The sequence below is a fragment of the Bidens hawaiensis genome, unplaced genomic scaffold, assembly GCF_021521415.1.
Source record: "Bidens hawaiensis isolate Kalapana, Puna unplaced genomic scaffold, B.hawaiensis_p1.1 tig00034308_1, whole genome shotgun sequence".
Taxonomy (NCBI): Eukaryota; Viridiplantae; Streptophyta; class Magnoliopsida; order Asterales; family Asteraceae; genus Bidens; species Bidens hawaiensis.
This window is the reverse complement of record NW_027505316.1, coordinates 85,075-109,188: the sequence shown is the minus strand read 5'-3', so window position 1 is coordinate 109,188 and position 24,114 is coordinate 85,075. Positions and strand designations below refer to the sequence as shown.

Below are 24,114 nucleotides of genomic sequence, written 5' to 3'. Positions count from 1 at the left end.
CCTCTTCGAGAATTACCGACAAGAATCCTAATTAAATAATATTATGAGTGAATTATAGATGATATAATACGTATAACGAATTTAGGATTTCGATGTGGATTGAGTTATAATTATGATTGGTATGTTATGGATTGAACGATTGATCTCTACGGATTTTTATTATTCTTTAATTATAAAAATCATTGTTTGTCATAAAATCGGATTTACGAATAATTAGTTTAAATAAATATGATTTAAGATATTTTATAACGATAAACGTTTAATTATATATTTGTCATGAAATTTATATTCTTGTAAATTTTATTGAAGATCTAACGATATAAATATAGATAACACGTTTAATACATTTGTTATATTCATATATATATATATATATATATATATATATATATATATATATATATATATATATTAGTATATATATTAATAAGTGAATAAATAAATTTATGAAAACGTGTCAATGACGAGAAATATCAATATTGACTTTAAATTTTAATAAAATAATTGTTGATTCATTATTAATAATATATATATATATATATATAGGGTTAGTTCATTTGAGAATTCAAAAAAAGTTAAGAACTTGAAGGAACTCTTGAAAACTAAATATTTTTTTAACTTTTTTTATATATTAACATTATTTGAGACTTGTTTTATCATATTAAAAAAAAATGTTTGATTACATATATAAATTACAAGTTACATATGTGATAAAAAATTTACATATGTATAAAAAAACATAGATATGTGTAAAAAACCAATTTTCATAATTGTAATCGTAAATATAGATATCAAAAGTGATAAAACTGCACTCAAGTAACATTAGCATACAAAAAGTTTTATAAAAAACGTTAGTTATTAAGAGTTCCTTCAAATTCTTAAATAGTTTAAGAGTTCTGTAATGATACTAATCCTTCAAATTCTTATATACACACACACACACACAAACTTGTAACGAGATTATTTGATACGAAAATTTAACTTTAGGACGTTGGTTAAATAAAATATTTTTTATTTGATATTTAATATTAATTATAATGTATTATAAATAATTAAAACAATTCAAAACAATCAAAATAAAAAAAAATACCAAAAATATGGCCGGTCGGGACTCGAACCTGCGCCTATGGCCGGTTCAACGTATTAACACACACACTCTAGCCATTTGTGCTAGGGTGTTAGTTGATTAACGAGTGCAAACGGTTACTTATATACAGAAACAATTAAAAAAGCCAATTGATTAAGAACCCTAAATCTGCAATTGATTCATCAGTTCAACGTTCGTTTAATTAATGTTAGCATTATTGTATATTGCTGTTATACGAATTTGGTGCATAAATTAATTACCTCGATTGATGATTAAACACAGCTTAATGGAATCACCACAGTGCCGACGACGAGGATGAAAGAACGAGCATAATCAGACTTCGATAATACAATTAACTATGGGGTTCCAGTTGTCGCTGGTCTTAGGGAGTTACAGACGAGATTAATTGAATTATGATAAAGCCTACGTTATATAATAGATTTTAGGTTTAGTTGGTTTATCATAATATATCAATACCCGTTATATTTGATCTTGTTTATTAATTAACGAGGTTGGATAGGCCGATAATGGCAAGGGAAATCAAAAACATGATTTAATTCCAAGTTTACGACGAGAATTGTGAATCAAGTAAAATAAACGGGTCCTGGGTATGGTTAAACGGGTCATGGGTTAACGGGTGTCGGATTTGGTTAAATGGGTTATAAAGAGGATATGTAAAATTTGCATTTCAGTCCCTGAAGATTGGTGGTGGAAACAAATAAAGGATTGAACTTTGTATTTTGGGTTTAATATGTACATTTTCCAAAGTTTAATATATCTTAAATAAATATAACAAAAATTGTAAATCGTGTAATATTTTCTCGATAAACACGAAACTTTGTAGTGATAAATTTTCCAAACCTAAGACGGGTCGGGTTATGGATATAAATTTGTTTGTAGAAAACCCGAGTTGTTACAAATTACGTTAATCTATACACTAAGTAATACTCTAGACTCTCTAAAACTCGACTAAACTACTAACCGGCAAGTGAACCGGTCGACCCTAGTACAGCTAAGTAAGTCCGGATATCGAACCCACAGGAGTCTTTATCTTACGTTAACTAGCTAAATTCAGACTTAACTACAAACACGACTATTTATTTATTATTATTGGGGGGGTTTTACTAAAAACTAATATTAAATTAATCACTAATACTTAAAGATGACTTAAACCTAGACTTAATTCAAATGATGACAAGCAACCACCTAGGCTAGAATCCCCTAAGTTTCAATTATCAATTAAGCGGGAAAATATTTAGTTATGAAACTGGGATCGTAAAATAGATGCTTAAAAGAAAACCCGAACAGGACCCCTGACCCTTCTCAAGAAGACCCCTATGGGTTTCTAATAAGTTTTAACACTCACCAGTATTAAAAATCAAGTTTCCTTACGGTCACCTAATTAATTACAAACTAGTTCCTTTATACGAAATCCTACCTTACAGCGCGGAAATCAAAGACAGTTTAATATATTTAATTGATTCAATAGACAATAATTAAATAATCAAACCTAGACGGACTCCTTACGAAGAACCAAATCTAGCAAGATCAAATAATAAAGATATATCAATAACCTAGCACTTTACAAATTTAGGTTAGCAGTACACTTAGGTTTATTTAATTAATAATTATTATTCCTATGATCTAATCGCGAATCAATCATAAAGTAGTCAAAAACACAAAGTAGATGACCTAATAGCAACCTATCATAATGACAAACAATAATCAAGGCAACTATGGAATAATAACAATTAATCAAACAATCCTAAATATCTATACGCATCAATTTAATATAAATAAACCTTTTACTAAATCATAAAACCATAACGATAAATAAATTCCAAATCAAAACACAACGTCAAAATAGGTTCATCATAAGCCTAGGCAGGCTATAATGTTTAGCCTAGCATTTTAAAGTAAAACAAAACAATGATTAACGAAATCATGGCGAAAATAAATAAGAACGGAAGATTAAAGGCGATAAAACCCGGAGTCTTCGTCCCAAATTCGTCCAAAACGACTAGGGTATTCAGGTTATGTTTAAGGTTGAGTTTAGGGGTCTTTAAATAGGAAAAATCAAGCCCAAAAACCTAAATTCGTAGAAACTTCTGGAAGGTGAGCCCACCGCGCCGCGTGGTGGGATTTGGCCTCCCCACCCGGCGGCGCTCCGGATGAAGGGGGGGCTCGGCCAAAACCGGTCTGATTCGATTATGATTTGGTTCGTTTCGTTTCCTGATGCGGTCCGGTTCAATTCTGATGCACCGGTTTGGCTTGTTTTAGCTCGTTTTTCGCCCCTTTTAACCACGATAAACCTCCAAAACCTATATTATTCAAATATGTTAGTAATATACAAATTCTAATAAAACCTGAACAAAAACTAATAAAATATTATATAAAATATACAAGAGATTTATATATATTAAGCATTATACCAAGTACATATACCATATACATATCAAAACAAAAATAACGTGAAATACAACATATGTATATATTGGGAACAACTTGCCTCTCCTTTAAACATCTTAGATGTATACTGAATTCTTTCTTCTTTGGTACACTTACTCATAATCACAATAGATTCCATCTACTCTAGCCAACGAAGAGTAACTATTGCGCCCTTATCTCTGTAAATTTCCTTTGGTTTATAGACTTGGAAGTATTTGAAACTACATCCCTTGCTTAACTTTATTTTCTTTACTTTGTTTAATTCATTATCCGCTGTTGAACTGTCGTACCCTTCTTCTTTCTTTTCCTTAGATTCTTTCTTTGAATAAACCGACACACTTCGACTTGGCTTCGGTCGTTTGGTTGACTTTGCAGTACTTTTTGAGTTGGTAGGGTTTTCTTGTATCATTTTAATTAGTGGGGTTACACTTCTTTAATCATATCACGGATTCCGCCCACATATTCTTCAGGGATTGACTTTATATTTTCTTCAGTAGTCTTTGCTGGTTCACTATGTTGACTTTTTTCTCTAGACATACTACAATAAGGTAAATAAATATATTTTAAAACAAAGAACATGCTGTCTTTATTTATTTTACATTTATTTATAGTATATCAGCAAGAAAGTACAACAAGCAAACACAATTTAGTTAAACAACATCTATTCCTAATCTCCAACCCATTTCTTGACAAGATTCCTCATATTGTCACATTTCCCAATGGTATTTTTGCCCATTTTCTTTTCTCGATCCTTTCATTTCTAAGCAATCCATCACTACATTTGGCTGGTTCGGGTATCCTACTAGTACGGATGCATCCGGAAAGACATATGCGGTCTCCCCCGCATATAAGTTTGGGTTTGCAGTGCAGGCGTGCATTTTTTCATCCGGGATGTTTTGAGTATAAAATTCCTCCACGAGCCTTGCTTCTGCTCGGATCTCAATAGCTTGCTCCGAGATCGTTGGCATGTATCCCGTGAAAGGTGGCATGTGAACAGGGGATCCATGAGAATCATCATCGTCATCTTCTTCTGCAGTTTGAGCATCCTTCATTGAAAACGTAAACCTTTCGGTAAGCATTGCCACTCCTACTTTTGGTCTGCAGCTTGGACCTACGATTGGTTGCGGAGCTTGGTAATTTGGTGGCGGTGACCTAAAGTTCCAGTTGCTCTAGTTTAAATGACAATTCATCCAACTGGACAGATCTGAATCAGATTCATGTTTAAACCTGCTTTGAACTTCTATCTCTTCGGAGGGTTGATATTATTATTATTATTATTATTATTTTTTATTTGTTTTTTTAAAAGTGCATGTGTTTTTTATTTGTTTTTTAAATGTTGTTTATCTGTAACGAAGTAACTCATGTCGATCGAATTTGCGTCCACCCGTTGCCATAACGCTCGAGTTTTACCAATGTCTGTATTTACCAACAATGCATAGGCTTTACCAACGCCTGGGTTTTACCGATGCAACAAACGTAACCAATACCGACCGAATTCGCGTCGACTCAATGCTGTAACACGCCAGGTGAGTTTAATCAACAATGCTCAGTGTTTACCAATGTTCGGGTTTAATCGACAAAACAAACATCGTTTTAAATATTTTAATTTTTTATATGTTAATTTAACGAATTTATTTTTTGGTTTTAATTCTTGTATCGTAACGGCAGAACCTATACCGACCGAATTCACATCAACTTATCACCACAATGTTCGAGTTTTGCTAACACTCTAATTTCACCAACCAAATAAACAACATTTTAAATATTTAAAAAAATTTTATATATTAATTTAACGAATTTATTTTTTGGGTTTACTAACCCATAAATTTCACCACTTTTGGCAACCGCCAGTAGTTAGTTGAACCAACCTAAAAGGGCGGCAATGGCAGATAGCAATCACAGGTATCAAATCAAAAGCAACCACCAGCCAAAAGAATCATCAATCAGCCGATACTTTACTTGTTCACTTTCAAACGCTCTCTCATTCATTCCTTAATTCTTTGCTTGTTCTCGCAGAAACCCTAAAAAGCGAACCGCATTAACAAGCAAAGGATCTTCACTCTATACTTATTCAATCCGAAGCACACAAGCATGACTCTCAACAATTGCACATTCTTCTTCACCAGCTGCTTTATGCACAACAACAATAGCAACTCCTGCTGCTGCTGCTGCAAATTTCAGCTAGGGTTCAACGATGGCGAGTACGAGTGGGACCAAGGATGTGGGACCGCCGAGGTCCTTATCGAGGAGAATGACGAGGACTTCTACAATGTACGATCCAAATGGCGATGGAGTTGACAGCGAGCTTGTCCCCTCATCTCTCGCCTCCATTGCTCCCATTCTCCGTGTTGCGAATGAGATCGAGGAGGATAATGAGCGAGTTGCTTACTTGTGTATGCTGTTTATTACTCTCTTACCTCATTTTCGCATTAATTGATTTTAATTTGTTGAATAAAACCTGGTTATCGATTCGTTTATGTTTGTTTATTAATTAAACGAACGGACACGAACGCGCGCTTTGTTTGTTCCATTATGTTCGTTTAAATGTTAATAAATACATAAGTAGTTATATTTACTTGGTGTTTTTTAGTTGACTTATGTTCGACAGGTGCCAGAATTATGTTCGTTTAAGTTTGTTTGTTTATGTGCGTTTACGTTTGTGGACTGTTTGTTTAGGTTTTAAACAAACAAGCACGAACAAGCCCATTTTCTTAATGAACGAACGTGAACAAAAATTTGTTCGATTATATGTTTGTGTTCATATTCGTTCAGTTCATTTACAGACCTACTGGTTATAGTTATGATTATCCCAAATGCATTTAGATGTCCTAGTTCTATATATTTTGTTTTGAAATAGATCAAATACAAGCATCAGTTAGTCTATAAGCATGTTTATAATGGTTGTGCTAGCTACTTACTATAATAAAGTTCTTATTATGATTTATACTCCTTGGATTTGATTTGGTGGATTAGGCCGATTTCATGCGTTTGAGAAGGCCCACAGGATGGATCCAAAATCTAACGGACGTGGTGTTCGCCAATTTAAAACTTACCTGCTACACAGACTTCAAAAGGTGAACATCATCGATTTTAATGTTTTATTTAAGTTAAAGATTACAGTATGGTCATGAAATAAGGGGTTAAGAAACCCTAAAGAATTTCAAATTTTCGTTTGTAACAGGACGACGAAAGGACAAAGCCTCAATTAGCAACAAATGATCCCAAGGAAATCCAGAAATTCTACCAAAACTTTTATGAGAAAAACATTAAAGAAGGCCAATACACAAAGAAACCGTGAGCCTTTAATAACATTTCTAAAGCATTAAAACTCTAGTGATGCTACCTAATATAATAACCACTTGCTAAGTTTATTTTGTTTTACTTTACTTCCTATTATGTTTAGTGAGGAAATGGCTAAGATTTATCAAATTGCAACGGTTTTGTATGACGTATTGAGGACGGTGGTAAATTCAGACAAAATCGAGGCCAAGGTATAACTTGTTTATCGAACTTTGATTTTCTAGCTGCCATGTTAGTATTAATACCATAACACGTTTGTACTTTTACTCAATGTTGCCACCTCAACAAGTTAATGTCTCGGTTTCTATGGCATTGCAGACTGAAGAATACGCACAAGATGTAGAGGAAAACAGAGAGCAGTATGCGCACTATAATATTCTTCCTTTATATACTGTTGGAATCAAACCAGCAATTATGGCGCTTCCTGAGGTTGTAATCTGATTGACACAAATCTTCCTTCTTTTTATTTTCCCTCTCTATATTACATATATGGATAAAAATACACACAAGCATGCGTACATTCCTCTTATTTATTTCACCTTTTATATGTTATTAGGTAAAAGCAGCTCTTCAAGCTGTTCGCAAGGTGGATAACCTTCCACCTGTTAGAAGGGCAGGTGACAGAAGCAAACCTGTTAATGATATTCTTGAGTGGTTATCATCAATTTTTGGATTTCAGGTAATTATCTATTTTACTCAACTCATGAATTTTCATTACTTATATAAATAAGTTTTTCTTATTTTAAATTGAAGAAAGGAAATGTTGCAAATCAACGGGAACACCTAGTTTTGCTACTTGCAAATATTGATAGAAGGTTGAAGGGTAGTGGAGACTATGAGCAGGTAAATCTTTTACCATCTCATTAAAATATTTTAAAACGAAACTTTAATGTGCTTAATTATAGTATTATATTATCTAAAATTTATTTATGCTTTTGTTGGTTGGAAATTTTGGCAGCTGGGTAGCGCCAGTGTTAAGCAATTACTGGATAAAACTTTTAGGAACTATGTATCATGGTGTCATTATCTGCACCGTACACCAATCATTGAGTAAGTTGTTATCAAGGGATTTTTTTTATTGAAGCGAGGGTTTAAATATTAATTTTTTTATTTGATTTTATTTTTTTGTGTTAAGTTCACCTAAGGTTACAGCTAATGCTGATAAGCAGCAGCTGCATCTTCTCTATATTGCACTTTACTTTCTTATCTGGGGTGAAGCTTCAAACGTCCGGTTCATGCCTGAATGCCTTTGCTATATATTCCATAATGTATGTTTACAGTTAACTGTTAAATTCCATCATTTTGTATTTTAAAATATAATAATTTTTTTATTTATACTTTGAATCGATAAGATGGCTAATGAAATGCATGGAACTTTATTTGGAAATGTTCAACCTGTGAGTGGAGGTACTTATCAAGCAGCACCTGTTGGTGAAGAAGCGTTCTTGCATGATGTTATTACACCCATTTACGAGGTTCTCCGTAAGGTAATAGTATTTTTTCACCATACGTGTGGTTACAGTTTTTACGAACACAATTTGTTAATGTAAATTAATATTTTAATCGGTGACAGGAAGCTTGGAGAAATAAAAATGGCAAAGCAAGCCATGCGTCATGGAGAAACTATGATGATCTTAATGAATATTTTTGGTAATGCTTTTATTTATATAACTAGCATTTATGCTACAACTATATGTGTTTTTTTAATAATAAATCAATTTTAATTTCCTCCTTTTCAGGTCGGACAGATGCTTCAAGTTAGGCTGGCCAATGGACAGAAAATCTGAATTTTTTGTTCACTCCAAGGAGTCATCACGACGTCATGCAGTATGTATAGATTTATGTAATTTTAAGCAGTTTGCAAAGTCTGACACATTATGTGTGCATCATCAAAGTTTTTAAACTTTAACTCAACAAATTGTTGGGATCATGATACTTCATACATTTTTGAATGTTTGTCCCTAGAAATATATTTTATAACATAGTTTCTTTCTGTCAACCTTATGCTACCACATTAGTTAGAAAGTGACCTATCTCATCAAGAATTGTAAGATCATGATATATAATTGCAGAGGCGCACTCAAGTAGTAGGGAAAAAGAAGCCAAAAACTAACTTTGTGGAAGTGCGCACGTTTTTGCATCTTTACAGGAGCTTTGACCGCATGTGGATATTTCTTATATTGGTCTTTCAGGTATATAATAGAACAAAGCAGTTGGTTTTAATTATATATCTTTTGTTTATAATTGGTAACGTTTGAATGTCACCTTTCTATTTGTAGGCTATGGTTATTGTTGGATGGCATGAAGACGGATCAATTTTTGGACTTTTTGAGGAGGATGTCATTAAAAATTTATTAAGTATATTCATTACTTATGCTGTACTTAACTTTATCCAAGGTACTAATCATTTTATTCATTCATTCTGACATTTAACACATTTTACATTCACACGTCACGGATTTATGATTTTATTCTGACATTTAGTGCCTTTTTTATCCTGCAGCTACTCTAGATATAATCCTCAGTTTCAATGCATGGAGAAGTTTAAAACCGACTCAAATTATTCGATACCTACTCAAATTAATTGTATCTGCCTTTTGGGTAGTTATTTTTCCCGTCTGTTATTCAAGATCTGTTCCAAATCCAACAGGATTAGTGAGGTTTTTCAGTACTTTGGGAGGAAATTGGCGGGAACAGACACTTTATAACTATCTTATTGCAATTTACCTGATACCGAACATACTGGCTGTATTGCTATTTTTGCTTCCACCAATAAGGAGACACATGGAACGTTCAAACTGGAGGATAGTCACTCTTTTAATGTGGTGGGCCCAGGTTAGCTCACTTACATATCATAGTTTGTTTTGATGTTATATTTTTTGTTTTATATTAATATTTTGGAAATCTTCTCAGCCAAAACTCTATGTTGGGAGAGGCATGCATGAGGACATCTTTTCTCTTTTCAAGTAATCAATATATTAATCATTTGATATGTTATTTGAGTTTTATTTTTTTTCTTACTTTATTACTCTTGATTTTTTAGGTATACACTTTTTTGGATAATGCTGCTAATAAGCAAGTTTGCATTCAGCTACTATGTGGAGGTAGGCTAAATTAAGCTTGAAAAGGATCATATGCTAATCTTCCTTATAGAGAGATAATTAGTTATGGAATAACTGCTAATAACCTTAATTGACTGTCGTAGTTAGTTTATGCTAAATTTGCATTTTAATTACAGATATTGCCATTGATTGGGCCCACAAAGTTAATCATGCAAATGACAGTTAGCAACTATGAGTGGCACGAGTTCTTTCCCAATGGTAAAATCTAAAATTTAATAATCTATGATTGAGATTCTTTTTGGGATTAGAATCTGATTTCATATTTGAGAATTTTGTAGTGACCCACAATATCGGTGTTGTTATTGCAATTTGGGCTCCAATTGTCATGGTGAGTGTTATTGAATACAATTACTTTTGTATTTACCACCTAAATCTTAGATATGTAATATAATTTTGTATTAGGTTTATTTCATGGACACACAAATTTGGTATGCAATATATGCTACTATTATTGGTGGAATCTATGGCGCATTCAGCCACTTGGGTGAGGTTAGTACACATGCTATGTTCCTTAAAACATTTTTTGATCCAAATGTGATCTTTCTCGGCATCGTCATTATCTGCTATTTGATGTTTAGATTCGTACACTTCGCATGCTGCGTTCTCGATTTGACTCAGTTCCTTCAGCTTTTAACGAACGTCTTGTGCCGGTGCATAAAGATGAGCCACTCAGAAACAATCGCAATGTAATGCTAACTTCTTTTCATTTATGTTGAATTTGATTTGGATGAAGACACTTCAATACCCTTTTGTTATATATAAATTCAGTCAATTCCTGTATACTGTAATGAAAATGTTATACAGGATAATAATTTGTGGGTAAGAAAGAACATAGCAAAGTTTTCTCAGGTGTGGAACGAGTTCATATATTCATTGAGAATGGAAGATTTGATCAACAACAGGTTGAAGTTATTTAATGTGTGGTTAGTAATTCAAGAATCAAATTAAAAATCAAGATTTTCTTGACACTGTTTAACTTCTTTTGCAAGAGAGAGAGATCTACTTCTTGTACCATATCGTGTAAGTGATGTCCCAGTTGTCCAGTGGCCACCGTTTCTGCTTGCTAGTAAGGTAAAATATTTACTTTTCTTATTAGGAAAATTGGATTTTAATAATCCCAACTTTTTGTTATTGGCCGATAATAATCCCAACTTAGTTTAATCCCACCAGTGGTCACAAATTTAAAAAAGTTGGCTCTCAATGGTCCTCCGTTAAAAAAAACCTAACATCGTTAAGTTTTTTCCGAATTTCAAACTGATTTTTTAGGGCTTTTGATCGGAAGAAGGATACGAGTCGATTGATGTAAAACTTAGCTCGAAACGATACTCCAAACAACTTAATTTTTGTTAATTTGAAGTTAAAACACCCGATTTGAAGCACTAATCAAGCCATTTGAAGCATCATTTCGAGCTAAGTTTTACGTTAATCGACTCGTATCCTCCTTCCGATCAAAAGCCCTAAAAAATCAGTTTGAAATTTAGAAAAAACTTAACGCCGTTAGGTTTTTTTTAACGGAGGACCATTGAAAGCCAACTTTTTTAAATTTGGGACCATTGGTGGGAATAAACTAAGTTGGGATTATTAAAATCCAATTTTCCTTCTTATTATTACAAGCTAACTGTAGTTAACGTCTGAAATTTTACAATTTAAGATCCCGATCGCGTTAGACCTGGCTAAAGATTATAAAGTAAAGGAAGATGCAGATTTGATCAGGAAGATCAATAGTGATGATTACATGAGGTCAGCAGTGATAGAGTGTTACACGACACTTAAGGAAATTTTATTGGGACTTTTTGTGGATAAACGAGACTCTTCGTAAGATCCTTTAATTAAAGTAATGTTTTAGAGGTGGCAATTTCAACCAATTGTTTAGTTGTATGCTGCTTTTTATGCAGAATCTTGAAAGAGATATGCGAAGAAGTAGAAACTAGCATTGCACAACGGACGTTTTTGAGTAAATTTCGTATGAGCGAATTGCCTTCACTTCATGATAAGCTGAAAAAATTCTTAGATCATCTGGTAAGGAATATTTTTTCTAATTATGGGCTATTATTTATCATCAATTCGTCATCATCACTTAAATACTAATTTCTAATTACTCCATGGTGTATCTGCCAGCAACAAGACAATAATGATCCTGAAAAATATGCATCGCAAATTATTAATGTCCTTCAGGATATTATGGAGATAATCACGCAAGATGTTATGATTAATGGCCATGAGTAAGTTTAATTTTTTGGAACATACTAATACACTTTTGTCTCATGTATGTGGTTGTGTGTGTGTGTGTATAGGGGAGATTTCAATTAAGAACCCCTTTGAGTTTTAAGAACTCGAAAGAACTCAGTGTAACGATTTTTTTTTTCGAATTTTTTTTTACACATGCGTAATATATGTAAGTTACATACACGTAAAAAAAGTACAGAATTTTTTACGCACCGAGTCGACTTTTTACACATGTATAACGGACGTAAAAGTTAGTGTAACCACTTACATATTTACTCTCTCTCCTACTTTGACTTTTTTGCCAGATTTAATCTCAACCACATATTCCAATCCATTTAATTAAATGTGTGGCCTAGAATTGAGTTCTTAAGTTCTTAAAATTCAACATGGTTCTCAAAATATCCCTCCCCTATATATATATGTACGCACACACACACTCATACATATACTAGGCGGACGCCTGCGCGATGCGGCGGGAAACACAGACCTTGGTAATCACTTAATAGATTTATAGGTGTTTATTGCTCCGTTTGAAACGGTGGAGCCGTTTTTTGGTATAGGTAGATTAATAACTCTTATTTTAAACTCAATCTATTATCGAAGTACAAACCAAATCGGAACCTAACCGTTGGTAATGCTTCGGTTTGGTTGAGTTTCAATTTTCAACGGTCCGGTTTCCGTTTTCGGCGACAAAAAACCGTTACTAACGATTTAGCTCACATTTTAATTTAAAACCATCAAAACTGAACCGCAAACATGTTTACGTAAAATGCTATTTCTTTAACTAGAAAAACTATGGCAGTACCATACTCAAATTAAAAAGAATAAAATACTCGTTTTTATTGTGCAGTTTTTTTAAAAAATATATTAACGTACTAAAGCGTTAAGACCGTTTAAAAATCGTGGGATGAAGCTCGGTTAAAAGGGAAATTAAAATGAATAAGATGGGTAAAAGATAAAGGGCAATAGTTGTAACTATTCTTTAAATTTACAAAAGTTGATTAAAGTTGAAGGGGCCGTATTATAACTATTTTGGAGAAATATGAAAGACACGTGAGATTTAGTGTTACAATGGCTACTTTGCCCCGCTTTAAGGCTCTACCATGTGTTTAAAAATTTGTAAATCTCTTAATCTTAAACGTCTTAATTTGCCCATGTCTCATGCATTATATATAGTATAAATATAGATTATATATAGAAAAGGGTTTAAATAAGAAATCATAGTTTTCTAGGAAGTGTAGGAAGGCTTTAAATAAAGCACACCATGTAATGATGTGAATAGGACGCTATACGGTTTTTAGCACACTAAAGATCTAAACCATCAACTACTTTGATCCAAAGGCCAGATCTAGTCCTAGGCTTCTTAGGAAACTATGTATTCCTACAATAACCCTACCCTACACACACAGCTACACACACAATAACCGTACCTAGTAATATCCCATGAATAGCAAAGCTGTTAATTAGTAGGGAAGAGAGGGTGGGATGTAGGCAAACCATACACCTAGCGGATAGCCATGGCTCCAAAATTGTATCTAGTCATGAAATGTACAAATCAAACATATGCTTCTGCTTTTAAAATAAATAAATAAATAGAAAAAGCATTTTAAAGAAATATAGTAATAAAAAATAATTAAAATGTAGAATAACATAGAAAAAAAATAATCTTAAACATCTTCCAATATCAAAAAATGATGGAAAAATATAATAGAATGTACAAAACAACGCAAAGGTCGCCTAAAGGTAAAATTAAGTCTCTAAGACAAAGTTGAAGCAAAACATTTTTCTCCCTCTAGAGTCTAGTGGTTGTTAACATTAATCCTACTTCTTCAGAAGTCTTGTCCTCGATCATGTTCTTAGAGAGGGGCAAGCATACTTACATGGTTTGTTCAATTGGCCACAATTTTCTATCTGGATCGTTAGTACCAAAACGCAGTACATGCACGATCCCGGTACACTCTGGATCACATTTCCAGTCCTGCAGTTGGTGTTTCATGCAATCGATTCAATGGTACCAGATGCTTTCGGGATTGCGAACTCCTTGATTTCGAAACACGTTCCGCCACTCCAAGGGAACATGAAATTGGCACATTTATGGAGATGGAACATCTAAGATAGATAGATGAAAATTGCAGAGATGCGGCTGAAGGGAACATGAAATTGTCCTCAATCATGTTCCCACGATCTATTTGTTACTTTTGAACCAAAATTGCATTTTCCACCCTTGAAGTCATTTTCATTTAAGTATTACCCTACTTTTTATAATGTGCATTTATATATATAGATTTGATAAAATACACATAAAATTTCCAGTCCGATTAACCGGTACATCGTACAACATTATATGGTAGATGGAGTAATCGGAAATGAGCCTACCACCCTCGTACCGAATTTTAGGGACCTAGCGAATTGCAATCCTGTTCCACGTTCCCATCCCGGAACGTACCGCAAACCATGTGACTATGGATGCAAGTCTAGCAAATCATGCCTAATTCTCTTGTCCCAAGTCAATTTGGGTTGGCATCTACCCCTTTTCCCCTCTATAGTGAGGGATTGCACTGATCTAACAGGAGTCGTCGACTGTCTCCTCTTCACATGTCCAAGCCATCTCACCTCAATATATATAATATATATATTTTTTTGTAGAATACTTGACCGTCACCCTCTTAATCAAAATGAACCTAAGGAAAGATTTGAAGATATTAATTTCCGATTAACTCAAGTCAAAGCCGCAGAGGAGAAGGTAATTCTGACACTAATAATTGTGTTCTTTTGTTCTGTTTAGTATTTATTTATTTTTGTTTGTGTTTGTAGGTGGTGAGGCTTTGCTTGCTTTTGACTGTTCAAGAATCTGCAATTAATGTTCCTACGAATTTAGACGCTCGCAGACGTATCACCTTTTTTGCAAACTCCTTATATATGAGAATGCCAAATGCACCTGTGGTGCGCAACATGCTCTCATTTAGGTCAGTAATTTTTTAAGAGTTCAATTACATTATCGCCCTCATATTTTCTTATTATTTACTTGTGTAAACTTCAGTGTATTGACTCCATATTTCAAGGAGGATGTTTTATATTCGGTAGAAGAGCTTCATGAAAATAACGAGGACGGAATTTCCATTCTGTTTTACCTCCAAAAGATTTATCCAGGTGACTATTAAAGATATCAGTTTTGGACTGCCGTCATCTTTATTATTAGTCAAAGAAAGTCAACTTTTTTGTATGTACAAAAACAGATGAATGGGCGAATTATGAAGAGAGGATTAAAGGTAGCCCAAATAAAACAGAAGAGCTCCGTAAATGGGTTTCTTACAGGGGCCAGACGCTTTCCAGAACAGGTTCTGTGACTATGTCGACCTGTTTAATTATGATTGGTTCTATTTGGGTTGTGCTATATTCCATCGGATCAAATCAAATAATATTAGTTGGAAAGAAAATGGATCCAAACAGTTTCAAATTAGCTCAAAGATGCACACAACCTACTGAATCGCTTTTATAGAAAGACTTGATTGTTATGTTAGTTAAAACATAATAATCATAGCTAGCGCATCAAGTTATCTTAAGAAAAGAGGAAAAAAAGTTGTTTTTAGGTAAACCTTATTAATGGTTCATCCACTCTCATGAAATAAAATTAAAAAAAAAATGTGAACAAAGTAGTTTAATCGTTTGTGGCTGTATATAACCTACACGTGTAGGTATACGGTACAAAATTAAAAAAAGTTGGCATTAATTTGATTGTTTGTTTATGTATATATCCTACACATGTCTAGGTAAATTATACAAAATTAAGAAAATATGGACAAATTCTTTAAATGTTTAATATGTATATCACCTACACATGTGTAGGTAAACGGTACACTATAAAAAATAAAAATAAAAAGAAAAAAAGAGATGAACAAATTAGTTTGATAGTTCTTTTATGTAAATAACCTACACATGTGTAAGCGGTCCATATTTTTAAAAAATTGAACCATGGATGAAAAATTAAATGCTCAGATTGTTACGTTTATATATTTCACAATTTCATTCACAAAACTTTGTCTCCAGTGAGGGGAATGATGTACTACAAGACAGCTCTTGAACTGCAATGCTTCCTTGACTATGCAAAAGATGATGGTTAGTGTATTTGCTAAATTTCATCATCTTATTCTCTTAAATGATATTAATAATTATGTTTTCTTCACAGAGATTTTTACTGGATTCCGGTTATTTAATAAGGATAAACACCAAATGGATCTCAAAGAGCGTGAACGTGCAATGGCAGATCTGAAGTTCACATATGTCGTCTCTTGTCAGATTTATGGTGCTCAAAAGAAATCCAGTAAAAAATCGGATCAAAGTGTTTATGAAAACATTTTGAATCTCATGCTCACGTAAGTGTTTTTTCAGTTCCAAAATTTGTAAGTATATTGTTCAATTATTTGTAATAATATTTTGTATTATTCAGATATCCTTCTTTAAGAGTTGCTTATATAGATGAGCGAGAAGATACCACCAATGATGATAAATCACAGAAGGTTTATTATTCTGTTCTTGTCAAGGGCGGGGATCGTTTAGATGAGGTAACAACTATTATTATTTTTTTGGTAATTATATTAGTAGTGGTAGCTTAAATATTATTATTTTAATTATTATTATTATTATGTGTTGTTAGGAAATATACCGTATCAAGCTTCCGGGTCCACCAACAGCAATTGGGGAAGGAAAACCCGAAAATCAAAATCATGCCATTATTTTTACTCGTGGAGAAGCGCTACAGACAATTGACATGAATCAGGTAATTCCAAAACTGCCCCTTTTGTTTATTTATCGTTCATTATCCAACATTTTGCCTTGTATTTATAGGATAATTACTTTGAAGAAGCATTCAAAATGCGAAATGTGTTGGAAGAATTTCATAAAGTTCATCATGGCCAACGTACACCAACAATTTTGGGTTTAAGAGAACACATTTTCACTGGAAGGTTTTCATGTCAACTTATTTTGTTATGCTATTTGGTTGAATTTATATGTTAAGAAAGGATTGATGGTTAACTTAATTATTCACATTTTCTTTCTCTGACAGTGTATCCTCACTTGCTTGGTTCATGTCAAATCAAGAAACAAGTTTTGTGACAATCGGTCAAAGGGTTTTGGCAGACCCTCTGAGGTATAATCTTGATATGAGTCTGTACAACTTTACTATGATTTTAGTTTCTTAAATGATAATCTTTATATTTCAGAGTGCGGTTCCATTACGGTCACCCTGATATATTTGATAGACTATTCCACATAACAAGGGGTGGTGTAAGTAAAGCTTCAAAAACCATCAATTTGAGTGAGGATATATTTTCAGGTAAACTTTCTAAACACTATAAATACCACTTTTCTAAGGATTATTAATTTGGTAAAACATCATTTTAGGTTATAATTCGACTCTTCGTGGTGGTTATGTCACACATCATGAGTATATCCAAGTAGGCAAGGGCCGCGACGTTGGTATGAACCAAATATCCTCTTTTGAGGCTAAGGTTGCAAATGGAAACGGTGAACAAACACTTAGTCGTGATGTTTATCGACTCGGTCGCCGTTTCGACTTTTACAGAATGTTTTCGTTTTACTTCACTACTGTCGGTTTCTACTTTAGCAGCATGGTATGACCACAGATTGAAATTGCTACCTTGTTTTACTAATAGACTTTATATTACAATTTATCGCATTAACAGCATTATAATTGTATCTTGATATCCAGGTTACTGTGCTTATTGTGTATATCTTTCTATACGGTCGCATGTATTTGGTTTTAAGTGGACTAGAAAAACGAATAATAGAAAATGCAACCATTAGCAGCAATAAAGCCCTAGAAGAAGCCTTAGCAACCCAATCAGTTTTCCAACTCGGTTTACTTCTTGTTCTTCCAATGGTTATGGAAATAGGTTTAGAAAGAGGCTTCCGTACCGCATTAGGTGATTTTATAATAATGCAATTACAACTAGCCTCGGTTTTCTTCACATTCCAGCTTGGAACAAAAGCCCATTATTTTGGAAGAACCCTTTTGCATGGTGGGTCCAAATACCGAGCCACGGGCCGTGGATTTGTTGTCTTTCATGCCAAGTTTGCTGAAAATTACCGGTTATATTCACGAAGTCACTTTGTGAAAGGGTTGGAGTTGGGGATCTTACTGGTTATTTATCAAGTTTATGGGAATTCGTACCGGAGCTCGAATTTGTATCTGTTTATTACTTTTTCGATATGGTTTTTGGTGTGTTCGTGGTTGTTTGCGCCGTTTGTGTTCAATCCTTCTGGATTTGATTGGCAGAAGACAGTGGAAGATTGGACTGATTGGAAGAGATGGATGGGGAACCGGGGTGGAATTGGTATTGCTCAAAGTGAAAGTTGGGAATCATGGTGGGATGGTGAACAAGAGCATCTTAAGTACACAAACATAAGGGGAAGAATTCTTGAGATTATACTCTCGCTTCGGTTTTTCATTTACCAGTATGGATTGGTTTATCATCTTAATATAGCACGTGGCAGCACAAGCATACTGGTTTGTTTCTTCCTTCCTTCTCGTCTGCTTGTTTTATTTAGAGGCGACCAAATGGGCTGGTTGGGTAAATAGGTTGAATTAATGGCCACTTCTACTTTTTTTATAATCCATGACCCGTTTTCATAATTTCTTTAATGTTGTCAGGTTTATGCACTTTCTTGGTTGGTTATGATAACCGCTCTTCTAGCCTTGAAGGTAAGAATAACTTGTTTATTTATTTACATGTAGAACACTTGGTATAAGTTATTAGTAAGACTTAAATATAAGGGCTCATAAACATTGTGTATACTCTCGGTTTCAGTTGGTGTCGATGGGCAGAAGGAAATTTGGCACAGACTTTCAACTCATGTTCAGGATCTTAAAGGCCCTTCTGTTCCTTGGCTTCCTTTCAATCATGACAGTTTTATTTGTTGTATGTGGACTCACCATAAGTGACATATTTGCTGCATTCCTTGCCTTTTTGCCAACGGGCTGGGCTTTCATCTTGGTAAGTGGCTTTTTTGCCCGTTAGGGTTGTGAGTTCAAAACGCTGGCTTTTACAATTTGTTTTATTACAACTAATAATTATCAAACACTAGAAAGAATTATGGTGTGATACTAATTGTGTTGGTTTTGTGCAACTTTGAAGATCGGTCAAGCGTGCCGGCCTTGTGTAAAGGGCATAGGATTTTGGGATTCAATAATGGAACTGGGACACGCATACGAATGTGTGATGGGATTGGTGGTATTCATGCCGATTGTTATACTTTCATGGTTCCCGTTTGTATCAGAGTTCCAAACAAGGTTGTTATTCAATCAAGCATTCAGCAGAGGTCTTCAGATTTCAATGATTCTTGCTGGAAAGAAAGATAAGGACAATACTCCTGAGACTTGAAATACCCAGAGGGAGTTTTGAATTTAGAATGCTTCAATTCACGATTTCAGTTTTATGTAAGTTATCATTTTTATATTATTTAGACTTTAAAATTTCTTTTCAAAGTTGATTGTAATTATGAATGAATTTAATTAAAAACGGTTATCCCCTTCATTCTCACTGGAAAACATTTAATGAGATTCAAACACCGATTTTGTAAACATGGCAAACACAAATCGTAACATTTTTACAAAGCATCATCAACATCCACAAAATTTAAATTCTTAGATGTCAGATAAATTAAGCTCAAATCAAGCCCAAACATAAACACCAAAACCAATCAAACAGCACTCCTTCCCAAAAGAAAAAAAAAAGCCAAAATAAATATTAAAAAACAAAGAGAGATGAAAATATGAGTAAAACCACGGACCTAATATCGTTTACCGAGAATTATACCAATGATAACCGACACCAATGCTACTCCCAGTATGAACTTAAAGCTTGTGCCAAAAGAATCATCAGTAGCTTGAATTTGTTGTGTATTTGATGAGGATGAAGGTGTCGGCGTGTCTTTCTTGCTCTTGCGCTTTGATGGTGTTGTCAGGGTTGATCCAATGTCCCTTGATTTTACCTCACTTGAGTTATCCTCAGTAACCTGCAATTAATATTGATAGATCAACTTCAGCTTTAGGGTTTTTTTTATACCATCCATACATGATATAAGTATAGATGTAGAGTATTAGTACCTGTTCTTTTCCTTTAGCGTTTTCTGTTAAATCTTTGACTTGTTTCTCCAAGTGCAAAACGGATTCCTTCTTTGCTTCAAGCTCTTTCAATGCAGCATCTCGTTCTAACTCCTTTTGTGAATGAGTTTCTTTCTGTTTCATATATATATCAAGAAACCATTTATATAAGATTCTTGATTATTCTAATTGCAATATCACATAAATGATTATGGCATATGAATAACTGCTGACCTGTTCAACAATGGTGTTTTGGGCTGCTGCAAGTTGTTCTTCAAAACTCTTTTAAGTTGATCTTCAAGGCAGCATTCTCTTCGATCTCTGCCTTTAGCTTTTCCAGCTCAGCTTTTAGAGATATTTCATTAGATGTGTGTTCTTTCACTTGCTCTTCAAGTGTAGTTATACTTGTCTGAAATTCCTTTTTAGCATTTCCATGTGTTTCGTTTAGCTTGTTATTCTCTTCCATCAGTGAAGATATCTGTAAATTTAACAATTTTAATTTTCTTTTTCTATGTCAACTGATATTTGTGGCATAGCCCTAAATAATACAAAACAAACATAATATGGTTTTACCTGAGACTGGAGCTTCTGCCCTTCTGAAGATAACTGTTCTTTAAAATCTTCTATTTCTTTCTTGAACGTATGGAGCTGACTCAGCGCTTCATCTTTTTCGGTCAAAGCTGCAGTCAAACTTGTTTGCAGATCATTCAATTTAGACTCGTTAGTGGCAAGTTCTTGAGTAAGCTTCAGTTTGGCTTCTTCATGCTGACTGGACTTGCTTTGCGTCTCCTCTAGGGCACTTTCCAGAGCACCCAATTTCAACAGAGCTTGTTCAAGTTCATGCTTGTGGTTATCAGCCAGCTCAGCAGCTCTAGTATGCTGTTCGGTTAAATGGGCAATAGTTTTTTCATGTGAGTCGACTGCTTGACCCGTGGATTCTTTTTCACTTTCAAGTTCATTGACTTTGTCTTTGAGCTGAATAATCGTTGCTACCAACATTTCATTTTCACCAGATAGTTTTTCACCATTATTTTCTGCCTCCGATATCTTTGCTTTGAGGTTCTCATTCTCACTTTCCAATTTAGCTTGTATTAGCAAAAGTTGATCTAATTCATTTTTCAGCAAAACAGTTTGTTCAGCTGCTTCAGCTAACTGTGCCTCAAGAGTTGTTGATTTCTCAAACAATGATTTGGCCTCTGCATCTCTGCTAGTGAAATTTGCAACTGAGTCTTGTAATTTTAGGTCAAAATCTCTGGTGTGGGTCTCGTGTCGTGTTTCATACTCTGCACACTTTGCCCTAGCTTCCTCTAGTTGTTCCTCTGCTAACTTAAGCTTGTTTACGACTTCTGTTTCTTGGATTCTAGAAGCTTCTAGATCACTCTCAATGGTTTCCAGCCTCTGCTGAGAGACTTTTAGTTCGTTTCTCAGTACTTCTAGAAGGTTTTCTGCTTCCGCGTGTTGTTCTGATGATTTTCTTGAGATGTCTTCTAACTGTTTTTTCTCGGTGGTTGCTAAATCCAAAGACTCGGTTAATTCTTGCTCTTTTTTGGTGGCGATTTCCAGTGCACCCTCGAGAACAGTTGCTTTTGATCTCAATGCCTCGATTTCTGCTTCGAGTTCAGAAATTTTGTGAGAGTGAGTTCTAGATCCTTCTTCTGTGTCGTGAAATTTCTTCTCCAGTGTGACTATCTGTTCTTCAAGCTCCTGGATTCTGTATCTTTCTGCTTCTAGAAGCAACTCCAATTCACTCGCCTTTTTACCTGCATTCTCGGACTTCGAATTCAAATTCTGAATTATATCTTCAAGTTCAATGCTACGTTGATGACTCGCAGTGGCTCGTTCTTCATGATCAGTTGACTTTTCAAGAGCGGTTTTAAGCTCCAGTTCAAGCTCTGTGTTACGTGAAGACGACTGAGTCAGCTCAGTTTCCAGCTGAGTTACCTTGTCTACAGAGTCTTGCAATTGGTGGCTCAGTTGTTTCCTTTCTTCTTCAAGACTGGCTAATTCGCCTTGAACTGAAGTCAACTCATGAAGCTTCTGTTTGACTTCTTCAAGTTCAGTTTCTTTAGCTTGAAGATCTTGTTTAATTGATGATTCAGATGCCGTTTTTAGGTTCAGTTCTTCAGTGAGTCACTTATTTTAGCCTCTTGTGACTCAAATTTTTCCTGGATTTCTAATACTTGTGATTTTGAAGCTTCCAGTTCTTCTTTGACCAAAGATAAGTCAACTGTGGTCTTCTTGAGTGCCTCTTCAACTCTTTCATGATCAGCTATTTTTTCATACAAACCCTTGAGTTCTTCTTGAACTAAAGCCATTTGATCTTCCATTTCTTTTGCACTAACCTGAGCCAATTGAAGCAATCTTTCAAACTCTAATGCTCTTTTGGTTTCTGATTCAGCATGTGATCCACTCTCTTATGCAATTCTTCAAATCTTTTAGCATCACTTGAAGAAAGACCGAGTTCTTGCTCCAATTCACTCATCCGTTTCCTTGAGTTTTCCAACTCAGTGTTTAGAGTTTCAAACGATTCCTTTACTATGGCTAGTTCCTTTTGGTTTGACTCTTGAGCTTTTAGCTGCTCTTGCAAAGTAGTAATCTGTGAACTGTATCTTTCTTCGGTTTCTTTAAACAGATCTTGTAATTTCTTGTGGCTAATTTCCAGATCTTCATGGCTCTTTTCTTGTTGCTCAAGTTTCTCCTTTGTGAGTGAGACTTGGTTCTTGAGTTCAACATTCTCAGACTCTGAATGCTTGATTTTTGTAGTTAGTTTCTCTAATTCAAGCTCGAGCTCGCTTATCTTTTCATGCGCTTCAAGAACTTCTCTGCTTTGTTCAGTGATTGATGGTTTTTCTTCTTCAACAGGCAATGCCTGAGGTGTGTGGGACCCACCATCTTGCGCTTCAGCACCTTCCTTCTCTACTTTTATAAATTCTCCGTCTAAGGGTGCTTCTTCTTCCTTCTTGTCATCCTTAACTATCTCTTCGGTTTTTTCCTATTAAAAGAGATCACATAATCAGGATGAGCTTATAAGGCATTTTGACCCGTTTATTTGTTTATAATAGGTCGATTCAGGTTATGTTTATTCACGGCACGACAAAATGACGGAATCAAATAATCAGCTTTATAAGAAACCGCAAACGGGACCTCCTAGTTGTTCTATTTCAAATATTAGATATATATTTTTTGTAATCCTACTAGTCATGCTAAAATCATACACATTGTTTTATTCAAAAAGTATAGGAGCTATATCAAAATGAGTGTTTGATCACATCTTTGATCCAAACAAGTTACTAAAACATTAAAAAGAAGGGTATTAATTTGTCTGATATTTTTGATAATCCAAAAACCAAATTAACAATCTCGCGTGAATAAGTTACCTCAATAACCTTGGTGACTGGTACCTCTGAACTTGTTACAGTCTCCCCTTCCATGACTGCCTGAATTGATGGTGAATATTAAGGTATGTTTGCTAACAGGCACTGAAAGCACGAAAACGAGAAATCAGACAATGAAAACGATACACGATTTTAGGGGATCATTTAATAAGAGAAAATTAAGTTACAAGAACTAAATTACAGCCTCGGTTATTATATCTTTAATTCTCCATTTACTCCAATTTATTAAATATGCCAATGTTTCCGAAATTATGTTATTGAGTATATATATCGGCTTCAATTATTCATATTTGAAATTTTGATAGCTTATTTACTCAAAATTTAATTGAAATAAAAGGAATGATCACCTTGGAACCATAATTTGAACACAGATTTCTTGTTACAATAATGACAAACAAATAAAGAGTTTCT

At 34.3% G+C, this 24,114-nt stretch overlaps 1 protein-coding gene and 1 pseudogene across 2 annotated transcripts; one reads left to right on the top strand and one right to left on the bottom strand.

Annotated features, from left to right (window-relative positions):
- Positions 1–5,703: 5,703 nt before the first annotated feature.
- Positions 5,704–19,652, top strand: LOC143612324 (callose synthase 7-like). The gene is made up of 42 exons (XM_077086339.1): positions 5,704–5,928; positions 6,509–6,609; positions 6,717–6,829; positions 6,939–7,026; positions 7,154–7,264; positions 7,392–7,514; positions 7,589–7,678; positions 7,794–7,885; positions 7,971–8,103; positions 8,188–8,322; positions 8,409–8,485; positions 8,575–8,662; positions 8,908–9,027; positions 9,115–9,232; positions 9,339–9,670; positions 9,749–9,801; positions 9,879–9,939; positions 10,074–10,155; positions 10,236–10,285; positions 10,360–10,446; positions 10,536–10,643; positions 10,762–10,859; positions 10,947–11,028; positions 11,609–11,772; positions 11,853–11,976; positions 12,076–12,179; positions 14,830–14,926; positions 14,998–15,149; positions 15,224–15,333; positions 15,420–15,521; positions 16,231–16,299; positions 16,370–16,556; positions 16,631–16,745; positions 16,838–16,960; positions 17,029–17,147; positions 17,249–17,332; positions 17,406–17,518; positions 17,587–17,816; positions 17,915–18,712; positions 18,857–18,907; positions 19,014–19,199; positions 19,341–19,652. The coding sequence occupies exons 1-42, from the start codon at positions 5,730–5,732 to the stop codon at positions 19,584–19,586; spliced, it is 5,715 nt and encodes a 1,904-aa protein (XP_076942454.1). The 5' UTR covers positions 5,704–5,729; the 3' UTR covers positions 19,587–19,652.
- A 118-nt stretch (positions 19,653–19,770) lies between these two features.
- On the bottom strand, positions 19,771–23,824 carry LOC143612322 (uncharacterized; annotated as a pseudogene). Its single transcript, XR_013149926.1, has 6 exons — positions 23,686–23,824; positions 20,882–23,300; positions 20,590–20,786; positions 20,543–20,558; positions 20,312–20,443; positions 19,771–20,220 (listed from the first exon to the last, which is right to left on the bottom strand). The product of XR_013149926.1 is annotated as an uncharacterized LOC143612322 (transcript).
- Between the last annotated feature and the right edge of the window lie 290 nt (positions 23,825–24,114).